Source organism: Notothenia rossii, assembly GCF_949606895.1.
Source record: "Notothenia rossii genome assembly, chromosome: 4".
NCBI lineage: Eukaryota > Metazoa > Chordata > Actinopteri > Perciformes > Nototheniidae > Notothenia > Notothenia rossii.
In genome coordinates this window covers 73632921-73657605 of record NC_136902.1, presented here as the reverse complement: position 1 = coordinate 73657605, position 24685 = coordinate 73632921, and the positions used below count along the sequence as shown (strand labels likewise).

General features: G+C 42.2%; 1 protein-coding gene and 1 long non-coding RNA gene across 2 annotated transcripts in view; one reads left to right on the top strand and one right to left on the bottom strand.

Moving 5' to 3' along the window:
• The window catches only part of LOC307036735, a 36534-nt gene that overhangs the window by 934 nt on the left and 10915 nt on the right, over positions 1-24685 (bottom strand). The window lies entirely within an intron of this gene.
• Positions 1754-20762, top strand: zbtb16b (zinc finger and BTB domain containing 16b). The gene is made up of 7 exons (XM_079677300.1): positions 1754-1895; positions 3052-4279; positions 6553-6650; positions 8948-9034; positions 15992-16162; positions 17244-17411; positions 18306-20762. Exons 2-7 carry the CDS (start codon positions 3147-3149, stop codon positions 18533-18535), a joined length of 1887 nt encoding a protein of 628 aa, XP_079533426.1. The 5' UTR covers positions 1754-1895; positions 3052-3146; the 3' UTR covers positions 18536-20762.

Genomic DNA, 24685 nt, shown 5'->3' with positions numbered 1-24685 from the left:
ATGGGTTTTTCTCTCCAACAAAACATGTCCACATTATTTATTTGCATCTGAGTCTGGAGCTGGAGAGAAAAACTTGCAAATGTCACAAAAAACTCTTTGACAATCGCCCTCTACCGGCTACACAAATACATTTTTAGACTTTGTTGATTGATTAACATCTGACACAGTGATGGAGGACATTGTCTCAATGTGTGAGACAAATTATAAAAATGCTGTGCAGTCCCACACAAAGTGGGACACCTGGTCACCCTAGCTGCAGCTACTATCGGCAGATATTCCTGTATTTATCATGTATTAGGTAATTCAAACGAACAAAAGCACCCTGATTCAAAAATACAACATTGCATTTATTCAAAATGTTACTCAAGGAAAACTACATAAGTATTTGCAGCTATGTGTAAGTAATCATTTATGCAGAAGGAATGGACTCCATGTTGTGTTTTTATATAATTGGAAGTCTCATTAAAGATTTTTTACATTTAAACACTATGATTTTGTTCCTCAAATAACATTTAGACGATTGTGTCACAAGAAAATGTATTCAAGGGTTAACAAATATTTGAAAGACGTGGGAGACTGAAGGGGGATGGGGGTATTATAGTGGACTGACATTCTTGACCTCAGTTGACCTCATGGGTCAACTTCCTTAAAGCACAGGGTCACCAGGATGCCTTTGTATTTCTACAATTTTCTCTATAGCCTTTTTCAATCTAGCAACCATCTGTTTAAAAGTCTAAAATGAAAATGATGGCAATAGCAGTATTCAGGTTATCTTGAAATATCTCACTGTCCTTCAGTCAGAATGAAGTTGTATTTATGTCACTCTTGCACCCTTCCCCCAACTGGCACAACATTTCTTGGACACCAAAAAACCACTCCCACATTTTTGCTGGACTTTAGAGCCAAAAAAGTGTGTTCCTCAGTTGTGTCAAAACATTTTGCATTCTCTGTATTTTCTATATAGGTTTTAAGGCAGTACTAATATGAGACATGCGCATTAGTCAAACTGGATTTTCTTTCTTACACTACGTATACGTTTACATCAAAATGAATATATGCAACAAATTTTCCCACATTTTGGATAAGGTATGAGTTAATTACATGTAAGGAAACATTTATGCTGAGACAGATATATTCCGCTAAAAAGCTCCTTATTTTCTTCACGATTAAATAATGCAACTTTTAAAATCAGTAATTGCAGAAGGTTGCTGTGATTGCTTCATAAAAGGAGGGGAAATTGCATAAATGCATACATTTATACATAAATACCTGATTTTTTTTGGAAATGGTAAATAATGGTACAATTTATGAGTGTCGCTATTTTCTGATACCTTCAGTGATTTTATACCAAAAAAAGGACATCACTACCAAATTAGACGCCAAATCCTTAGCTTATTGTCTTATTTTGTTCCAACACCAGAAGCAATAAGAGCCACATCATATTGACACATAATATTATCCATTACCAACATTTAGATTTCAAAGTAGGCTATATCTAATTTTTTTAATTGGAGTCTCTCTGTAAAAGTTCTCACAGATGAAAAACTGGTTGAAACATGAATATTTATTAAATGGGCACATTAAAGCAACAAGCCAATCTAAAGTGCATTACATACAACACCAAAAGTCAAACCATAGAAAAATCGGTTATCAATCAGTGACTTGATATGCTTTTCTTACAAATAACACTATCACATATTTCAACACGTGGTTCTAAAGACAGGGTTTTACTTTGAAAGTTCGTACCGGAAGTGTGGTTGTCCCCCCGTGGGTTTGACTGTGGTGGCTGGGTGATGATTTGCTTACTTGGAGCAGACTGAGTTTGGAGCGGGTACTGTGAAATGTGTAACCATGATGCTGCCTGGGTAATCAGCGGAGGACGTTAGGAGACAGAGGTAAGAACAACTGTGACAGCCGACACTTTTAACATTTCTGCTGCTCATTTCAGCTCATTCTTCTCCTATCAACTACTTTCCAGTCTCAGACTAATTCCAACAATTAATATTTGAATTAATGTCCGTTTTATAGCGTGTGAAATTATATCGTTTAACAACACACGTGTGTAAATCTACCTTAAGTTTGGCTGCAGCCTGATTTAGGATTTTACAAACTTGATTCAGCTCAGTCTGTATCGCGCGGACATATACAAATTGGACAGTTTTTGGGATAAATTGGTGTGTTTAAATGTTCGCCCAGCTCGCGCTCCCTCAAACACCGTGCAGTCAGTAAATACGCGCTTGGACAGGGTTAATTTGTCGCAATGTGTTTGTATAATAAATGTGGATTTGTGCGTGTGCACCTGATGCGCTCCGATGTTGCGGTTAGTTGAGGATGCAGCCTGTCAGCATCGCTCGAGGTGCTGCTGAGAGGTCCGACAAACATCATCATACACAGTCCAATGTTTACTCACAATGTCATTTAGGGATTTAAATGTGGTCAAAATACAAGTGCTTGTCGCAGGATTCCGCATTATTTCCACGGTTTTCTCCATTTAATAGTTTTATAACTTATTTAGGGATTTTTTTTTTAACAGAGCAGCTTAATTGTCTCGCACACGTCTAATCAGGAACGTGCGCAGCCTAAATGAACTAATCAGCCCTGCAAGGCGTTTGTTAATAGCGGGCCTACCTGTTGAGGGCACAGATGTGTGAGTGTGTGTGTGAGTGTGTGTGTGAGCTGCTTGATAAATTGGACCGTCACCTCTCAGTATGCAGACGTTATTACAGCGACGTTACCGCTCTACGAGACCTCAGACTAATCACCTGCAATGGAAACTGTTGCTTTGTGCCTATCGACCTGTTGTCTGCATCTGGTTCTTAATTAAAATAAATAATCATGTAGGGTGCATGGATTAAGAACCTTAAAGGTGGGGTTTGAATTTTTTCAGAATATATATATAATTGTATTTGTAATGTATTTATTTAAGTATTTATATTGGTTGATCAGGGATGAAAGTGTACACTGGAATGTAATTAACAACGTTTTTGCATCACATTGTAATTGAGACAGGCACTAATGATCGTCTCCCCTCCCCCTCCACCCTAACCACAGACCTACAACAAGCTGAAGGCAAGTGAAGCAGGCAGGACAGCAACACCTCATGCGTGGGCTCGGCAAAGGTCCGAGTGGATACGGGTCTGACAAACATGGGTGTGCTCCAGCTCCACAATCCGACTCACCCCAGCACGCTTCTGCAGCGGGCCAATCAGTTGCGTCTGTCCGGCACCCTGTGTGATGTCATCATCACGGTGGACGGCCAGGAGTTCCCTGCGCACCGCACGGTCCTGGCCTGCACCAGCAAAATGTTCGAGATCTTGTTCCACCGCAGCAGCTTACGCTACGCCCTGGACTTCCTGTCCCCCAAGACCTTCCAGCAGATCCTGGAGTACGCCTACACCGCCTCGCTCCAGGCCACGGCCGAGGACCTGGACGACCTGCTGTACGCCGCTGAGATCCTGGAGATAGAGTACCTGGAGGAGCAATGCCTGAAAGTCCTGGAGACAATCCAGGCGGAGGAGACGGAGGAGGTGGCGGTGAAGACTCAAAGCTCCGGGGACGCCAGTGACCACGGCCGAGCCCGGCACTGGAGGCACATGTTGATGTCCAAGAAGCATTCCATACAGGACGGGCCTAACCGCCTCAGTCCCACCGCCCTGCACCACCTGGCGCTGTACCACATGGCGGAGGGGAACTCAGAGAACGAGGCTGCTCATGATCTGAGCCCCAAGATGGACACGGAGGACAACATGGAGAGTTCCCAGCAGCCCGAGCGCCGCGGAGAAGCCTCGTCCCTGGATCCTGGCAGAATCATAAAATCAGAGAATATGCAGGTAGATGAACCTAATGGCTCATCCAGCGCCGGGGAGGGAAGCTGCCTGTCAGACCAGCCCAGAGACGAGGGTCCGGGGACGCCCCTGAGAGGCAGCGTGATCACCAGCGCCCGAGAACTGCACACAAGCCCCGAAGAAGGAGGCCAAGTGATGGGAAACACTCTCGACTGTTTCCCCGGGATCTCTGAGAAACATCTGGCCTCGATTTACTCCATGCCCTCCAACCACACAGGGGAGGGGATGCTGCCAGTGGCCCCCTCCCTGGGCGTGCCGCTGGACCCCAGGGCCTACAGCGGCCTGCTGCATCAGGGCCTGCTGCACCGGGAGCTCCTCAGCAGGCTGGGCCAGTTCGCAGCAGGGATGAGGCACGAGGCCCCGGCTCAGGGCCAGCAGTGCTGTGGAGAGTGTGGGCTTCAGCTGCACAGCAGACAGGCCATGGAGCAGCACAGGTAACAACACCCTTTTTACACTTTACTGCAGAATTACAATATATTTTAATATCGGAAGTAATGTAAAATCAAGCAAAAAGACAATTTGTAAATCGTCTGTAATGTGTTGAATCAAAAAGAAAGATTGAATTGTTTTAATCTCAGTGACATTTTTCATAATGCTTATTTAAAAAATGCCGTATGTTGCGTCTAACAAAAGATGTGAGGGATGAGCAGGGTTATGTGTGCTTGTGCGGAATGATTTATGTGAAGCAAAGTAGTGCTGTGAGGAAAAGACTCTGGACACATCAAGTTAAAATACTGTGAGAGTTAGAAGCTGGAAGGAGCAACAGCAAATATGTAAATTTATTCTCAGGGACACCTGCACTCATGTCTTAACAGTGATGTCTCGGGAAGTTTTGAATCGGGTCTTTGTGAGGGATTTGAGGTATAAAGAGGCCTTGGTGTCGCATAACGCTGTTATTTACAAAGCCCAATTTTCTAAATTCTATTTGATTATTTGTGCAGAAGCGTGTCTCACACAACAGGCTGTCTCGCAGGCTATTTGATATGCATGCCTTTGCATCAGTAGAGAGGAGCCGCTCAGCAGGGACAGGGCTGGACGCTTCAGCTGGATGATGGATAACTTCTGCCTCACGACCTGCTCTGTAGTTTTTTCTTCTACCCTCCTTTATTTGCCAGCCTGTCAGCCTAGATTGTGTCATTGTACACAAAAAGTCACTAGCTCAATGACAACTCTCATTATCTTGATTGCGGATGATAATAATTGCGCGTGCTTGGCAGTGTTTGACTCATCACTAATTATTAGAAACAGGACAATCTGTGAGCCAATAGTCCTAATATGCCGTTAACTCATGATTAGGATCACAGCGTTTTCCTATCCGCGCCTGGGGCTGACATTTGTGCCTCGTGCCGCTCCAGAGTTGTGTTGAAAGCGCTGGGTGAAACAGAGCATCCTGTGGGATATCTAGTGATGCGCGCGGCTTACTCATGGAGACAGGCGGATGTCCGCAGGTTGAAGGAGTTGCATTGGCGGCGTTGCTTAAGGATGTAATGAAGTTTCTGTAGGTCTGTAACCAGGTCACTGAGCATACACCTGCTCTGCAGATTGACATTTTCTAGATGTTGAAGAAGTTTCCCCTGGCACAGATCTAGTGTGAAAAACTTCAGAAATCAAACAGGTTTCGGAAAATAAAGGGAGAATAAAGGAGCAAAAAATATTTGCAGTCCACATTTTGAAATATGCAGAAAAAACTTGTGATGCATTCATGACAAATTCAAAACTACACTATTTCTGGTCATTTTGAAGGTTACTTAAAACTCTGCCAATAAACCTAATTAGATATTGTTTTTTTGCATGTTTGAACAAACTTTTTTTTTTTGCAGAATTATGAATAAAATTAACTAAATTCATTAATTATTGTGAGTTTATAATTATAGGATTTAAAAAGAAAATAGCATTCATTTTTTTCATGATTTTGTGGTGGATTTTAGGCCGATAACTCAAACTGCAGTGCCATTTGGATATCAAAATTAAAGGTCTCACATTAATGCTCAAGTAAATGATCATCTTTAAACTTACAGAAAAAATCCAAAAGCTTGTTACTTAGCATGTAGCAAAACAAATATTCCTCCAATATATGTTATTGTTCATTTCATGCGTGCTAAGTAACATCTCAGGAATAATTGATTCTGACCACAGAGTGTGTTTAATGGTGGACTCTTTGTAGGCTGTTGGCGGGGTGATCTAAGGATAACAGTGCAGATGCCTTGCATGCTTGGATGTGTGTGATATGATATGATAGGTTTTGCTGCCGGCGGAGCTTCAGCGAATCATCGTCTTTTCTGCATTTCATTGCAGTTACAGGAGAAGAGTGTGTGTGTGTGTGTGTGTGCGCATGTTAAGCCGGGGCATGAGTCGACGTGCATGTTCTTAGTGTGTGAGTGTGTGTGCGTGCCCCGTGTCTTGCTGTGCTGGCGGGTGGAGGCACGCGTATGTCTGCACTCTGAAATTAGCCTGATATCCTATTGTCTGTGTTCTTTTAGCATTCATGCGTTGTGATTCACAACTCCAAGGGCCTCTTACACTAATGATGTTGCATTCAGCCAGGGATTCTTGCCGGAATTAAAACATGCTCCTCTTGTTACGAGGACAATGGTGCTTCTGGGTTTGGGGGACCTTGCGCAGAACCGAGACTTTTATTATCCCAAGTGCGTTCCTGCTTTGTTGTCATCTCTGTTAACACTCACATTTTGTGTTTGTCTTCGCACAGGAGGCTGCATAACGAGGAGAAAGGCCACGGCTGTGAATACTGTGGCAAACACTTCCAGGACAGCATGCGGCTAAGGATGCACATGCTGTCTCACACAGGTACTTAGTAACTCTCACACTCTCATCTCAGAGTATTCAGTGCTTATGAAGCCTCTTGATAGTGCGGCCTTTCAAATGCACCTGTTCATACTACACCCCCCTCTCCCACCCCTCCTCCTACCAGTTAGTGCTGCTCCGAATACTTGGATCATGCTTTCTTTTCCATGCTCAGGTCTCTGTACCTCTCTCTCCGTCGCTCTCTAGTCTGTCTCTCTCTCCGTTTGAATCGTTTCTGTGTTTTTTTGGAGACTCTGGCGGCTCGCCAGCTCTGCCCCTTCTGAGTGATGACATCATCAGCTGCCGGCAGGCCTGGGTGTTCTGCCAGTGTTCCGAAGCGTGTGTGATGGCTCGCTCGCAGATGTGTGTCCAGGAACACACTGTACCCAAATGCAGACTTAATCAGACCTGACTGCTCCTACAGCTACTTTATCCAAAATAGAGGAAGAGGAGCAGGGGGGGGGGGGGAGGGAGGGAGGGAGCGGGTGAGAAGAGGGGGGGGGGGGGGAGGATCAGGCACTAAAAATGAAACAGAAACAGAAACCTCAGATGGATTATGTGTATAGACAAGGCGAGGTCCCTGTCCTCCCCGCCTGCTCTCTCTGAGAATTGTTTGGGACTGACATACTGCTGACAGACGAGAGAGAATCTGTTTCTTTAAACTTCACCTGAGTCGTCCCTTTATACCCTCCGCATGCGCCTAAACACACATTCTGTCTTGCATTACTCGCAGACCTTCGACAACAAGCTTTGATTTTCAATTCGCAGTGACATCAACAGCAGCACCTTTAACCTAATTTGAATTTTTGCATAAACTCCCCATCCCAATGTGTCAACCCATAATGCTTCCAAAAAAAAAGAGATGTGGATCTCATTTCTTTGTCACCGTGTATTTCGGTATAGCAGCCTTAGATCCCGCTGGTTGCTAAGGAGCGAGTGCTCCACTGCTCTAATGGGCTGATTTGGTATTCAGCTCGATGCTGGCTCTTATTTTGGTATGCCAGACAAAGTGTTTTGATGGAGGACGATTGCAGCCGCGTCTGGAGACAGTTTGATGGTTTATGGATGAGAGCACACTCCGTGCCTTTGACTGCACAAGACAATGCACTATGTTCTCTTCTTCCCTTATCACACAATCTCACACAACACAACACAACACACCACACTGGACAGCGTCACACAACATCAGGGTCTACAACACTGTTGCACTGTTACTCCTAATACAAAACTACTCTCCTCCAAGTTTTATTTTGTTGTCTTGTGTAACAAAACGTACCATTCCCAAACAGTTTGTTTTCAAAAATTGTTGTTTTTAGAAATGAACAGATTGGGGCTTCTTTTGTTATTTGTGTGCAGCGCTAAGGAACAGTGGCACAGTGTTTGTGTATAGAGGCATCTTAGAGTTGAAAGAGGACCACATTTAGGCTCGAGCGTTCAGAGTTCCCAAAGCTTGTGGGTGTTTTAATGAGTCATTTTAACTTCATTTAAAGCCAGCTGAGCAGAAAATAGATCAGTGAATGAGCCCTGGGCCTGTATGGATCTGCAACCGATTTACATCTCTGCGAGAGCCAACCCACATCCCAACAGCTGTGTGTGCATGTGCATGTGTGTGCGTGTGTATTTGTGTGTGCGCATATGTCTGTCCTATGTGTCCATCTATGCAGGTGTGAGGTGAGTGCAGAACAAGGATCGAATATTTCTGCGAGCAGTATGCAAACTTGTCTCTCTCATGTCTTCATCTGAATAGACAAGGGCATTCCAAAGGTGAACTGGGAACTGTAGTTACAGTGCATGCGATGGGATTTGGGGTGTTGACTCTGAAGTGTATTTATTATTACTTTTTGATAGAGTGATTTGCCGCAGGCGGTAGCGTCTGCTGTACACAGAACACCCAGTCCTTCTGTGGCCTCATAGGCAGACAGTCTGCTCACTGTTCAGAGACTGATAACAGGGCACGGTAAATAAAACTCTTCAGCTCGGCTCTTTTCTGTCAAGAAAGAAGGGCCATTGCACCCTGTCTGGTGCTTTTATTTGTCCTGACTTGTGTTTTTATGGCGCGTTCCTCTGCTCCTTTGTCCCCTGCGCATTCGCTTCCTTGTGTTAACACCTGAAAAGCACAAGTGTGTGACAACCGAGGCTCTTTGGTGACTTTTGAAATTAGGCGCCTTTGTTCCCATCTTCTTGCTTTTTCTACAGTTCTCTTTAAATGCCACATTAACTGACTTACTCTACAATTAAAAAGACACATGTAAATGTTAATTGTCTGATGTACCTTATTTTACATTTGATTTTATCTACAGCTCCGGCAGAGGCGCTGGTGTGTGATCAGTGTGGAGCCACGTTCTCCTCAGAGGATGCTCTGGAAGCCCACAGGCAAACACACACAGGTACGTACACACACACACACACACACACACACACACACACACACACACACACACACACACACACACACACACACACACACACACACACACACACACACACACACACACACACACACACACACACACACACACACACACACACACACACACACACACACACACACACACACACACACACACACACACACACACACACTATGTCTACCCTGGACAGCATGCATTGAACTGTCAAGTAAGCCGTGACTGTGGGACTTGTGATGGGTCTAAACTTGTCTGTCATGCTGGCTCTGGGTTAAACTGTTCCTGTCATGATGCTCCATAATTTATCAACATGGCGGTGGGAGGCCCTCTCACATATCACCCACTAATATCTCTTGGCATCCAAACCCACTGCTTGCCACTTTGCCACAGTGGTAGCTTTACAGTGCCAGCGTTACAGTTTCACAGACACACTATCCACACATCCTGCCTGTGGAATTATTCACCTTACACTCACACTAACTCACACAATGAGATCAACAAATTCTGGTTTTCAATCATCTCCGATAACTAAAATGTTTGTGAAACCTTCTCTTGTGACTTTTTTTCTTGTGTATCGTACGTCTGTCATGTTGAGTGGGCGTCAGGATGATCGTAGTTTCTCATCTTAAAAGTTGTGTTTTTGGATTGACTCCAATCTGGGCTCGTTTAGAGTTTGAACTAGCAGCCTGAGCACATAAGAATTAAGACTTTGTTATATTAGTAACAAGCAGTTAAGTGCTTTATAGGCAGAGGTCAAGGGAAACAAGGAGATTAGACAATAAATCAATCAACCAAAATGAAAGTTGATAATCTATTTAATAAAAGCTTAGAAGTCAATAAAACAGATTGGCTTTTATCGTTTTTTAACCAGCCATTAAGTATTGTTTTTGGTGTAATTATGACTTGGGATGCCAATTAATAATGATTACATTGTATTTATAAAGAATTTATACATTTTAACAACCATAGTGATGGTTAATAAGTCATTAATACCCAACTTTATTATCTGCTGTAGCCAGGCGATACGTAAAACAAACACACAATCATAAAAGCTAACACAAAACCATGTACTTCAGTGTATCAGTGATGATGCATAAAGCATATAATAACCACACATTTTTATTTTTAGCTCTAGGTCATTTTTAAGAAAAAAATACAAATATTGACGGCCACCAGCCTCTGTAATCTCCATCTTTACTGGCTTTCTTAATCATCTTTGATAATAACATAAATGTTATTGAGTTTTCCGTCTGTCGGTTGGAAGAAACAGGCTATTTGAAGACATCCCCTCGGGCACCGGGAAATTATGATTGACATTTTTTTTTCTGTTGTCCAAGATTTTATTGACGACAAGATTATTCAAAAATAAAAAAGAGGCAGATAAATTCATAATAAAAAAGAATGGTTAGGTGTAGCTCTTTTTTTTTGGAAGACAAATAAGCATGACCCAGTTTTTCAATTCAACAATAATAAAAATCAGTCCAATATGAAGCCTCCACCTGGTCATTTCTAAAGCCTTGGTACCTGCCTTAGATAAGATCATTATTGAAAACCTCTAAAGCCTTAATGAGAATGCTTTGTAGTGAATAGGCACTGTTGAATATTTTCCCGAGAAATACATAACAGCACTTGTTTGACTGGAAAGTATCCAACTGTGAAAAAAAGCTGTATTGTTGTCAGACGATACATATGCCTGGCAGTGTCTGAACCCACACCTTTACTGCTACTGTCAGAGAAAGGTGATAACCCTCTCCGGAGCATTGGCATGTAACTGTAACTCCAGGTGGCACACACAGTATGAATACTTAATGGATGTGGACATGGAGGGGTGTTAACGGTGCCCAGAAGTTTCTACCCACATCTCCCCAACTTGTAAACATCCAGAGCTCGGTTTCAGCTTGGCAGTGTATCCAGAACAGGGTACAGGAGGACATTACTCTCTCATTTTGTTGTGATCTCAGCTGTGACGCATGACCCTTTTTACAGACTCCTATTGTAGCTACAGGTAATGTAATCAGCTGTGCCAAGGATATGCTCCAATCCATTATCATTTACATTTAATATATATAACCTGGATTCCATTCCTCCTAAAAACACAGGATCTTTACCGCTTCCTGTATTTTAATTTGCCATGTGGCATAACCAGTGAGCCAAATGAGTTTCCTCTTAGCAGATTAACACTTGTCAGACCTCAGCAGCTGCAGCACGGCGGCTCACCTCCTCTAAAAGGCACATAATACTACTTTGGGAGATCTTACCCCAAATTGGCTGAATTTGGCAACACTGGTGGCTACAGTGAAAGTCTGTTTAAGCTATTTTGATATGTCAGAGGTGAATGGCCGTGGGTTGCTGGAGATCAAAGAGGGGGGGGGGGATTTGGGGGCAGGGTGGACTGTGGGAAGGGAAGGGGGTAGGGGGTATTTGAGGACTTCCTGAGGGCAAGAGGATTGCTGCTGGTGTTGGATGCCAGGACTGAGAGGAAAACAACATCATGTGCTGCTGTTTACTCCTCACCACAGCACTGTCACAGTCTCCTCTGACCTACTTGTCAGTGCCCAAAATAAAAGAATGGATCTGTCTCCGAATTGCTCTAACAACAAGGGGGTTTGTTTCATCAGAGCAAATCGAGGGCTGTGGGGCACCGAGCTCTACATTTTGGAAAACCCAAGACTGTATGTTATCTACAGCAGGCTCAGAAAGTGACTGTAAGCACTTCAAGCCATGCTGGCTGGCCATTTTGCCACCTTGCCTTCAAGGCAAAGGCCATAAGAGTGGAGCCTTTGTGTACTCACAGCAGCTGCACTGTTTCCACACTTTACAGCCTGCTTCATCAAGGGAATAATATTACCTTCTGTCTGAGTTCTAATTAAACCGTCTGTTAGTTGATTCAGATACAGCCCGGGCTTTATTATGCAGACCTTTAAGCTCGCCTAATCATGTGTCCGTCATCATACTGCAGCCTCCTGTTAATACCCAGCTGTAATTTAGCCCTAAACTTAATTGAACTGCGCTCTGGTTGGCCATTGAGATCACAGTATTTATTTGCTCTCACTGTCATGATACAAATAGCCCCAGGTCGCCCTGTCATTTCAGGTAGAAATACAGTAGACAGAGAACATATTCTAGGAATTGAGGCAAGTGAACCCATGTGTGACCTCAACGAAGTGATCCATCGAGTGGTGGTTAAACACAAGCAACGTATCTCTTGTTGCATTAATTATTAAGTCGGTTGTCCCTCACTCGGGTAGATTAGCAGGCTGCTGATGAGCGCCCGGGGTTGTTTAAGGTACTGTAGCCTTTGTGCATGTGCTTCTTGGGAGTCACAACTACAGGGAGCTGTCGGCACGAACACATACAGAAGCGTGTCATGGGAGGCCTTGCACATAATGTAGCCTGTATGACTGTGTATGTTTGACTGAATGATATCAGTGAGCTCACAGCATATACACTCAGCAGCCTTAGGACAGAGTTTATAGTGTCCTCACATAGCATCCTCCAGCTAGCAGACACGCTCAGCCACGATGTAATGTTGTAAATTGTGAAATCAGTGTGAAATTCCTCTACCCTTTGAGGGCAGCACAATATTTGTGTAGCTTTGACTTGGCTGTCAATCACAATTTACTGAAACAAACTTTATAGATTAAACCTATTTAATGATTGCAGTTCAAATTAAATGTTTTGTGTCTATTTATTTCAGACAATTATTCACAAATCAATCACTTTAATTGGTGGGCTCCGGACACTAAAGTTAAGATTAACACAGAAGAAATTATACAGATTTGCCGTCACCACTGAATACAATCTCTTGTTCAATTTGCAGTGGGTTTACTCCCAGATTCTCAGGGTGGGAACACTTTTGTTTGCAGTTTGAAAAGAAACAGGCTGCGCTTATTTGTGAATGAAGGGATTAGCTTGAACACTTCACCCCAACAAGGACCATGATCCTATCTGGTTGCCTAGACACATGGTTTTGTTTCTTAGGCAGCGTGAGAGCGTGGCTGGCTCCCACCTCGGTTGGACTGAATAAGTGGCAGATGTATGAAGGCAGACCATGTTAAATCACATGAGCATACACGCGGTCTTAGTGGAGATATGCGGAAATAGCATAGCAACCTCAGACCGTGTGCATTAGACAAGCAGCTCAGTAATATAATACAGACATTAAATGTTTATATTTTCTGCCTCCCTGGCAGATTTCCTTTAAAGTAAATCATTCCCACTGTTAAGACTCCCTTCCACTGAACACAATGCTCAGTCAACTCTCCAGCCTTTGAGGAATACCATTGATTACATGGTATTTACCCCATTGAGGGCCAAGGGTCAGGGGTCATCCTGTGCCTTAAAACCCAAATCCCAAATCCATTGTCTGGTTAAGGGTGAGAAGGCAGGGGGCAATGACAGCCAACTTTAGGGCTTATTCTCTCATAAAGAAGCTCCTCTACACTTATTACCAAAGCTTACTGGAAAACTCTACAACAGCAAATCCTCTTTCTTTGAAAAGTTAACAGAGCACAGCGAGGCGAAATGCCACCACTAACGCACACAAACACTTCCTTGCCTCCGAAAGGTTTTTGTTTACACTTCAAGATATTATTTGTTATTTGTTATTTTCGGCGTTCGGTTGCGCAGAATCAAACCAAAAGCGACTGCTGAGCTGTTGTCACTGCGTGTCAACCCGGGATCAAGAGTGTGATTGTTGTGACAGAATATTTGTCATATTTCTTTACTCAAGTTTCAGAATTGTTGGTGACAGAAGTATCAGGATATACATCTGTGAGAGTCTGCCAGTGTGTCAGGGAGTAACGGTTTAACCTGCACAAAGAAACTGGGATGTTCAACTTTCAGAGCAGACAGAACAAAGGACCCAGGCCGCATTGAAACACGCATTTACAATGTATGATAGTTAATAAAGGGAGAGCGGAGAGAGGATGATTAAAGTAGCTTTGAGGTGTCTACAAGGTGGTTAATGTGTTTTTCGGCTGGCTGAGGGCTCTGCTGTGCTCTGCCTGCAGCTAAAGTATCCAGGACACATTGGAAAAGAAAGCACGCCCCCTGCTGTCTGCAGAAAACATTACAAGAGAAACCGCTAAAAGTGGATCAAGGCTTCCACATCACAGGTTATGCAGATTGCTTTTTCTTTTTTTAAATGCTTTAAGCCATTTTTAGATGGATCATTATCCCGACTCCACTGTTGCACAGTGCACAGTGAATCGGCATTCGTTAGGTATGACTCAGGCGGAAAGTGAAGCTGGTTAGACAGTGAAAGAGTTGGTCAGCGGATAAGGGGAGTGGGCAGGGTGCAGAGGCGTTCAGAATGGAGGGTCTTTTGTTTAGAACTAAAATATTGTGATCCGTGGGTGAGAAAGGACCGCGGTCATTAGGCGACAGCATAAAGACAGGGATTGTAGGAGTTGCGTGAGGAGCCTATGACTAATGGGCTTGGTCAATGAGGGCCTGGACCTCATTGTGTTCCCTTTGTGCAGGAGTCCAGAGGCTAGAGCCTCTGAACAGGTGCAGTTGGGTCCATGCAGGATTGTTAGGATCAGGGAATGTCTTTCATCCTGTCTTCTTTCTGTTAATGATTACAGATGATCAGTTCTATTAGTGAGCATTTCAAAACTAGGTTTAAAAAGAAGAAGCCCCATAATTATAATATTAGGTGTAAGTGTAAAAAGTGTCTTGCTTTGTTTGAGAAATTGTGACATGTGGATTAGTAAACAATACACAGTGAATGTTTCAGATTTATCCCATAAAACGTGCATTTGCTTGATTTGTTTCCTTTCCTTTCTAGTTTGAACAGGCTTGTCTGTTAACTTGATTGAACCTAAAGCAAGAGTCTGACACTCTTCCCTCTTAGTATGAGTGTGCTGTATCCCTTTCCCTGCGTTAATTCCAATTTAATTGCCAGTTGCCTCAAGGCACTTCAATAACAGTAACAAATGATTTGATTTAGTGGACCTCATCAGACTGCATTTTAAATGCGACACAGCAACCCCACTTGAATTCCAATGAAGTGCTGGCACAGTCCTCTGTTTACTAATGATCCTCCGCTGGAGATGTCTGATTGAATCTGAGTCAGGAGCAATGGGACCTGCTAGCATTGTAAATGATCTGCAACCTGAGCAGACAGAGAAATAAGGAGCTCATAATCTCACATTAAAGCCTCGTTCTGCAGGACATGCACATTATGTCCAATGCAGCTGATTAACCAGTCCCTCAGTCTTACGGCATATATGAATTTGCCTCGGTGTGAATGCCAGATTGGATTTGAGAGCTGGCATACACAGCCTGTAGATCAAGTGTTGACTGTATGACAGCCAATGGATCTTCTTCACGTTGCCATTTTGACTAGAGCTACCCTGCCAGCGACTCCCTATCTGTATTCCTCTCCACACTCCGTGCAACAGGAAAGCAGCCCCGAAGAGATGCCAGGTCACACACAGGATTAAACTGGATTGTGTTTTTTCCTGCAGTCCTGCCTTTAATGGCTTGATATCACTACTTAACATTCTGCACAGAGCGCATAGTGTAGGCATCATTTAGGGTGGAGCTACTATCAGCCGCTCTTTGAGCACAGAGACAGAGGACTTCACAGGCTGGAGCTGACTCCTGATGGGGAATGAAGAGAATAATTACACATCTAACACACCAGGAAGGATCCATTGATTGTGTGATTGGCATGCTGTGCATTGTGTGGGAAATTCTTAAAGAAAACAATGACTTTCATGGTTTAAAATAGAACGCATAAAGACTCGCAGTTGAAAGTGCCTCTGGGCTTTTAGGGGAGTTAGTTTAGGTAGAGGCACTTGCTCTTTGAAAGAAGCTTTTCCCTCTGAGGACTCGCACAAAGTTGAAGTGACCCAGTTTCCCCACTTAAGGCCCTGTCTGTGTATGGTACTGAAATAACTGTGCGTCTGTGTCTTGTGTGTTCTCCAGGGACTGACATGGCGCTGTTCTGTCTGCTTTGTGCAAAGCGCTTCCAGACCCAGAAGGCCCTGCAGCAGCACATGGAGGTCCATACAGGCATGCACAGCTACATCTGTAGCCACTGTGAGCGCCCCTTCCCCAGCCACACGACCCTCAAAAGACACTTGCGCTCACACACGGGTAAGGCACGGATCATTCGCACGTCTATAGCACTATCTCCTGCCATAAAACATAAGCATGCAGTGTCAAAAGCATGCATATGTTGGAAAGGAGACGGCTGTTTTTATTTCTGTATACGAGTTCATTTCCTTAGGTTACTGGCTTTAAGGTTTTAAGTCAATTTGCATGCATCCTCTCCCACCCTCTTATTCACTTCTCTATACGATGACTCACCTCTCTGATGACAGCACTGTACCGTTATGGCCGGTGCATATTTTGGGCAATTTCATCCTGCTTATATTTTGGGTTCTTAGACAGCCTTTGGGCTTCTGCAATTCATGGCTGTCAGTTCTAGTGTGGTTCACCCAAAATGATAGAGGAAACCCAAATAAATATTGAAGTAAAAGCAAATGGAAATGACTTGTCTGTGTGTTCTACCAAGGGTGAGTCTTAGTGCCGCAGGAGACGGAGAGATATTTACTGAAAAGATGTCCCCCTTTCTTCTTTTACCTTAAATAACACTCCCAGCTGTCAGGATGGCTTGATGTCTAGACAGGAGAAATACATAATTGATGTGAAGAGACAGAAGTGAAGGGAGTTTTGGCCATGGCGGCGTATCTTGTTTGTATGCCATTCTGCTTGGAAGTAACATTTTGTAAATGTCATCTGCTCCACAGTGGGGTGGGGGATTGGGGAGAATGGGCCTGTAATGAGGAGAGCAATGTATCCTCTGACTTGGCTGTTGCTGTGGACACTGAGATAATGAGGCGCATAGGTCATTGGAGATGAGTCAAACCCTCAGCCTAGGAGAGAAATAGATTAACTACAGTATAGAGCACAGAGCACTACATGCCTTGAGGGCTTTTATTAGCTATTACCAGACAGCCAAGAGGAGTGTCCTCATGTCATAACATTAGCAATGTCTGAAAGCACATTATTCCCCCGCTTGATATGCATGTGCAGAAAAGAGCTATTTGACCTACGTAGTTACATATGAGCCCATTCCATGTCGTGCCAAAGACGAAGTTAGCCTTTAATGCCTCTCATGATAATGAGCTGTGTTGGTGTTGCGGCTGCTGTTTTGACACGACTGTGTTTTCAGGCGATCACCCGTTTGAGTGTGAATTCTGCGGGAGCTGCTTCAGAGACGACGGGACGCTGAGGGGTCACAAACGCATCCACACAGGAGAGAAGCCTTACGAGTGCAACGGCTGTGGGAAGAGGTTCAGCCTCAAACACCAGCTCGAAACCCACTACCGCGTCCACACAGGTGAGAGAACAGAGGCGAGAACACACTCACCCATACAGGGAGGCATTTCAGCGCTGCTAATAGGTGTGGTCCTCTATGCAATATCTATATTTAAAAGGCTGGTGATATATGTGATTTTTCATCAAGTAATTTCTGAATAGCCAAGTCTGCCAGGACACACATATAATAATGTGCTACTGTACTTTACTCTTCTCTTTGATTAACATTTGCTACAAACTACGGTGCCCAACTGTTTAAGAAAATTAGCTTTATTTCTTTATTGCAGCCATTTCTTTTTGTGACCTATTTAAAGATTTACGTCTTCCCTCAGAACAAATTAGATTCTGGCTGAGTGCCACAGACAGGCTAGGGTAGTCAGAAAATATTAAAGGTCTGAATAATGCACTCATGCTTTTGTTTTTTTTATGGAAATGTTGACAGAAGACAACTATAGAATAATGCCTGCCTTCAAAAACTTTACTTAAAACTTAAATGACACATCTTTTTTTTTTATCGTAACAAAATGGCCTTTGAAATGCTGTTAACAGTCAATCCAACCACTAAATATTGATGGTTTTTCAGCTTTTAAAGCTTTTTTTCGCGAATAGGACAAAAAACCCTATCTTTGTGCAACAGATCTAAATGTAATGTCAGGTTACATTGTACCGACTGCTATCTGACGCCTTGCTGAGGTCAGAGAGAACCCTCTGTCGTATTTGTGGTAGATGACGCTGACTGGCCAATATCTAACTGGCAAACTGATATAGGTCTAATCCTGACGCGAAAACACTCACCAGCACAAACACAACACCACCTGGAGTACAGTGGACTGAAATGGAGGTGAGTCCCGTTTCACGTGGCCGGCCCTCTGGCCCCGGGTCTACAAGGTTAATGCTGTATTGTTGCATTTTTCAGGTGAGAAGCCATTTGAGTGTAAACTGTGTCACCAACGGTCCAGAGACTACTCGGCCATGATCAAGCACCTGCGCACTCACAACGGAGCGTCCCCGTACCAGTGCACCGTCTGCCAGGACTTCTGCCCCAGCCTGGCCTCCATGCAGAAGCACATAAAGGGCCACAAGCCGGAGGACGTGCCGGCAGACTGGAGGATAGAAAAGACTTACCTGTACGTCTGTTACGTCTGAGCAGGACTTGGACGTCCCACGCACACACACTCTGTCACTGTTGGGTGAAAACCTTGTAACTCCAGTGTTGCTGTTTTTCATGCTGGAAAATGAAATGTCTCTCTGTGGGTTTAAAGAAATAATATTTAGACTCTTTCTGGATTAAGTGTGAAGTTGTCGTTGTGGGAGATACAAGGTTTTTACCTGACAACAGAGACATGCAAGCACGAAAATTAATCTGTGTACACACTAGGGCTGCAAGTAATGATTTGTTTTATTATGAATTAGATTATTTTTTATTCTAAGTGATAAATTGTTTAGTCTGAAAAATGTAGTCACATTTTGGTGACATCTTCAAATAACCACTTTTGTTCCCACTGATTTGAAAGACAAGCCGCAAATGGCCACATTTTGAGAAACAGGAAGCCGTGGAGATGTATTATTTTCAACCCACAAAAGGAAGTGTTGAGAATGAGTTTACTGACAACTTATTGTTTCAGCCCTAGTGCACACACACTCTCCCTCACACACACAGTTTTGATAATAACTTTCTCTCCACTGTTGTTGAATCAAAGTCACAATGGCTGCCACTGCTGACCTGTCTGTGGAGCAGGAGAATTTATGATTTATCGATTGCTGAACCTGAGTTATCTTCAATGATTGTGCAGTAGTATTGAATATATAATTCCACGAAGGCTTGATTAGCTGAACTTTGCAACATGTTCTCTCCTAAATTCCTGTGACTTTTCAATTTAATTTTATGCTGGATTTTGTTTTGGATTTGTTTATGTTCTGCATGTGTTACTTGAATGGCCTCCACGTTTTGACCTCACAAGCTTGATCTCTTTAATTGCCTTGTCTTTCTTGCCGTGGATGATATTGTTTCGAGGTAGCTGGCTTACAATTTGAGTTTTTCTTGCAATGTAATAGGTTTTGCTATTTATATGTTGTTTATTTGTTACCAAATATGTGCTGGTTTTCATCACGGTGTCTCTTGGGATGATTTCTAGTAGAGCGAGCTCTACCTCTCCTCACTTTCAAACCTACTGCAAAGTGTTCAGTCATCAGTAGTTTTTCATTTTCTAACAAATACATCATTTAAATGGACAAGCGGTGGGTAAAAAAACAGCCTCAACATGGCTTTTATGTGTAGTTTTTTATCATTAACTATACATGTCTTACAAAATCACAGAATCAGAATTTTCTAGGAGAAAATTTAAGAAAACATAAAAAGAAATTGTTGTTTTTATACAAAACATGAATAGAAAATTGTGACATTGAATCACTATGAGCAGGTTATTGTCAGTATAGTGTAGCTGTAATGTACAAACTGTCATTGTATGTTATTCCCTAATGTGAGCCTAAAACAGGCCTTATAGATTTAAACATGTTGTATTTTTGTATTACAGTAATTTGCTATCTGTTTACATTTGGTATGATTTGAGAAACATCTTAATGTGTGTGTTTTATAAGTCTCTGATTTGATTAAGATCCCTCCCTTGTGCCTCTTTTATAAGTAGAGCATTGATGTGCTTGAGTACATGGGTCTGTGCTATTGGTAGTTGTTTCTGGGTGTTTGTTTATTGTTACTTAAATAAAGATAGACTGCCATGTAGATCCACTTTGTCTGAAAATTGCAACTGGATACAACATACTGTGATAGTGGCTGATGAGTCAAGCGTGTACTTTTGAAATCACAATTGCTTGGAACTGCATCAAATTTGTTCCCTTCAAAGCGACAATAGACCGAGATCTTCGGATGAAAACAGTGTGTATATCAAGTCTTGGCGTCAGTGGGCATTACCAATGCCTTCTTAAGTAGCCAACAACACTCAGTGCCATGAAAACACACATTCACTGTATCTATTCTACATGAACATGCACTATACATGGATTTCCTTGGTGGACCAAAAGAAACAAGAGCACTTTTGTTTGAAAAGGGTTATTTCTTTGATCTTTCTATGTTGTGATAATGCAGATGTCCTTTTATTTGATGTGTCCTAGAAGGATGTGATTAGCATTGTTTAGATTATGTCAATGTCTGTCTACCTCAGGGCCAGATCAAAGCTCGACCTGGTATCCAATCAGGGTTGTTCTTCTTGCCATGTGTGCAGTAAAATCCCTCTTCATTACAGCTTTGTAACACAGTGTGTGAAAGTGTTTTCTCAGTGTGGATTCAGGCACAACTCTGTATGCGTCAGTGTTCGGTGGCATGGTTAAAAAAAGAATAAAACAATTTACTATTTTATGCATCTTGTCTCATTTGCCCTCTGTTTCGGCTGTCTGCATTCCATTTTCAAACTCTGATGTCAATGGTATTTTACTCTTTTGCGGATGGTCTCAACTATATCAAGACCATCCATAATTTTCTATATATGCTCGATATATTTATCTTGAAATGGACATTATTTATCACAATTGATTAAATACAAAGGATAACAAAAGTATCTGCATACAATTAAACTGAATGGCTGGATTGCTCTGGTCAAGTTTTTTATAATATATTTAGATATTTAGTCAGGGGATATTTGTCATTAATGTCATTTACAGTTTTGGGCAGAGGAATGCTTTTCTATGACTTCTAAAAGACAAGCTACACTATGACATTTTCATGAACTATTATGACCTTTTATTACATTTGTATAACATAGTATACTATGACTTTTTATGGCATACTATAGTAGTATGATGATATTTTGACACTATACTTTGTGTGAGATACTGTGATCATGTGACTTTTTCAAGGAAATCGTATAGACTACTGATATACTACGACATTTTATTACTTTTCTTTGTCATATTTTACTTTGACTTACTAGTAAAAATGTATGGCAAACTATACTATTTTAAAATATGACGTGACATTTGTAGATACCTTTTGAATTGCATTTTGTTAAGACATAATATAGTATGACATTTGAAATGATATCTATGTTATGATTTATTTATTTTTTGTTACATAATTATCATATACTTTAAAGATGTTGATGATCATTTGACATAAAATGTGAGATGTAATCGCAATACACTTTATTTAGGTTGTTTGCCTATTCCAATTATCTATATTAAAGAAACAATTAATATACAAGGTAGGTGAAAAAGCTTCCACAGCTGTTCAGTGTGTGTGTGTGGGGGGGGGGGGGCTCCTCGCCAAGTCAGCTGTTCTCCTCCACAGGTATCACACCAGAAGACAAGCTGTTCAAACTCCATCCGCATGCACACTCATCACTGTCCCAGATGATGCTGATGACCATTGTCTCATTTATAAATGACAAGACTATAACATAAAGGTTTCCCAAAGAAAATATAATTTAAAGAGGTCCTATTATGCAAAATCCTCTTTTTCATGTATTTTATACATAAACATGTGTCCCCTCTATGTAAAGAGATTCTGAAAGTTTCAGGAAAAAACCTTCCCTCTTTTTGTCCTGAACCATTTATATGACAACCTGTCTAAAAATGGGCTGATCAGATTTTGGCCACTTTATGATGTCATAACGATTTTCTGGATTGTGTAACCATTAGCCAATCACCAACCAAGGTAACCCCCCCCCCCCCCCCCCCCCCCACCTTATCACCTGAATCTCCTCCTAGATCACCATCGAGGCCAAACACTTCAAAGAGATGTTTTGAGATGAAAAACTGTATAATACCTTTAAAACAACACAAGTCAAACTATACTATACCATAAAACTATGTATTGAATTCAATAAGCTGTTAAGGCTTTCCTTGTGATTCAGGCTACAACATGTGGTGTTCATGCAATACCGTTTATTGAATATTGGGAAGACTTTGTTATTTTTTATTTTAAACCAGATGAGCTTCTGTCTCTCCATAAATAGGAAGAAGTACACCACAGGGTACTGCACACATTGGTCCAGCTCCTCAGCCTGAACACTTCACTTTTACAGCGCGGCTCTAGCCCTGCCCATGATGTGGACAGAGACAATGAGCTGATCCTTCTTAACGCTTTATTGGCTTCTGCCACAAACCTTCGCCGTCTCAAGCTGTTTATAGAGTTTATGTGTCATCTGGACGACGTGCAAACAGCTGGAGTCACTCCAGGCTCCGTGGTGACCTCTGATGGCCCTCTGCCAGAGCCACAGCTGGCCGGTGTTTTATCCCAGATGTGAAGGCACTAAGTATCAGAACATCAGGCCTGCCACAGTGAAACTGAGACCTCTTACTAAATTCAGGTGCTGGCAGCTTTTACTGGACATCTTTTTAATGTTGGGTTTTGTTTGCCTAATGCCTTAGAGATTTAACAGGTTATCGTGCTGATTCAAAGTATTCCTCTGGTTTCCTTTTTCTATCGTCTCCATGTTACCATAAAGTAGCCTCTGAGTGCGCTTTGAATGTTTTATTATGTAATCTATTTTCTAGCTATATTATTTCAACAAGGTCAGCAAAATTCCAGCCTGCAGTTTTAACAGTGTTGTTTACACGTTTGTTTTCAAGGGCTCTGTGTTTACAGCTAATTTGGCCACAGACACATGTTACTTAAGACTGATTATAATGACATACAACAAGACTCCATTCATTTTTCTACTGGAAAACAGCGTCAACATTGTCAATATGCCGCATTTTGAATTGCTCACTGAAGTGTAATGGTTTTTCAACCTTTGGGGTTGAGACCTGCCACACTGTTTGTCATGGGGTTGCATGTTTTTTAAATAGAAGAGTAAATCTGATTCCTACATTAAACTATGTTGCTTGTATACTATACTCTTTTGCTGTTACTTGTGAAATATTGAATACATTTAACTCTACAGATCTTTTAAATCATTTATGTTGAAAAGAAACATTATTACATTATTTGCCAACAGATCTCACAGACATCCGCCTCATCAGTCAGTTCAGCTGCTGATCGAACATTTCACAAGAGACAACCCTGTTCCATTTCCTCTAATAAGAACCGCTATTGTTTGGCTTTGGTCAATTGTACACCAAATTATCCATTTAGTTTTGAACGGTTACCTACAATATTTCTCCACATTTGCACGATTTTACAACTGCGTCATTACCTGAGAGCTTTATGTAGATCCAGTGTCAGATGTTGTTGACCACTGAACTCAAAAACAGAGCAGGTGGGGGTTGAGTGGCTTGCTCAAGGAGTCAACAGCAGTTGGGGAAATTATTGTAAAAGCTTTTGGACTCTTTTTCTAGTTGATCCAATCGTCTGAACTGAAGCATTTATTTCTGAGTTTCTCCGAGTGTTATTCTCTTAAAGGTCACCTATTATGCAGAATCCACTTTTTCATGTCTTTTATACATAAACCTGTGTAAAGAGATTCTGAATGTTTCAGGAAAAAAGTTTCTCTCTCTTTTTCTCCTGATCCATTTATATAAAAACATGTGCACTTTATGATGTCATAACAATTTGTTGGCTTGTGTAACCATTAGCCAATCACCAACCAAGGTAACCTGCCCCCCCCACCTTATCACCTGAATCTCCTCCTTGAGCACCATTGTGTTCTTTTTAACCAAATATCTCTCAGAGGGGCGTGGGGAGTGGCTCCATATGTTTATCTAAAGTAAAAGACAGAGAATCAGCACTTTTGAAAGAGGGCTGAAACAGAGGGGATTATGGGATGTTACAATGATCTGTTTGGTATTTGGAGCCAAACATTTCAGAGACACGTTTTGTATCAGAGACCTATAATATATTGATGAACAGTATAATAGGGGACCTTTAAGAAATGAATTTAGCTTTGCAAATGTGTAATTTTGACTCTGCAAACTACGATCACCTCTGTGACCCCCCCCCCCCCCCCCTCCCGCCTTCAGTGCAACGCCACGCTCAGTGGAGGAGCAGATTGAGTTGGAGCCAGTGTTAATGTAATCTTCTCTGTTTAATTAGAGTGAGCGTGGTGGGCAGCTAAACCAAACCACATTACCCGCCATCTGGTGGGGAGCAGCTCTGCTCTTACCCACCCTCACTATCATTAGCCTCTACAAGACAAGACACAAACATATACATGACAGCTATTTATTCATCCTGTCACTTTCAATACTGACACAACTGATTAGCATTTAGCCACTATGCTGAGGCCACACTCACGCTTAGACCTGTCATAAGTATATTGTTATGTAATTACAATATGTTGCACACACTGAAATGTCCACATTAAATGTTGTCAAAGACTACGAAGGCCACAAACGGCCCAACAT

Excerpts from the sequence above, each read along its gene's own strand:
- zbtb16b (XM_079677300.1), top strand. The coding sequence starts at position 3,147 with ATGGGTGTGCTCCAGCTCCACAATCCGACTCACCCCAGCACGCTTCTG. Across the intron at positions 9,035-15,991 it reads CCACAGGCAAACACACACAG|GGACTGACATGGCGCTGTTC; the intron begins GTACGTACACAC and ends TGTGTTCTCCAG. Across the intron at positions 16,163-17,243 it reads ACACTTGCGCTCACACACGG|GCGATCACCCGTTTGAGTGT; the intron begins GTAAGGCACGGA and ends CTGTGTTTTCAG.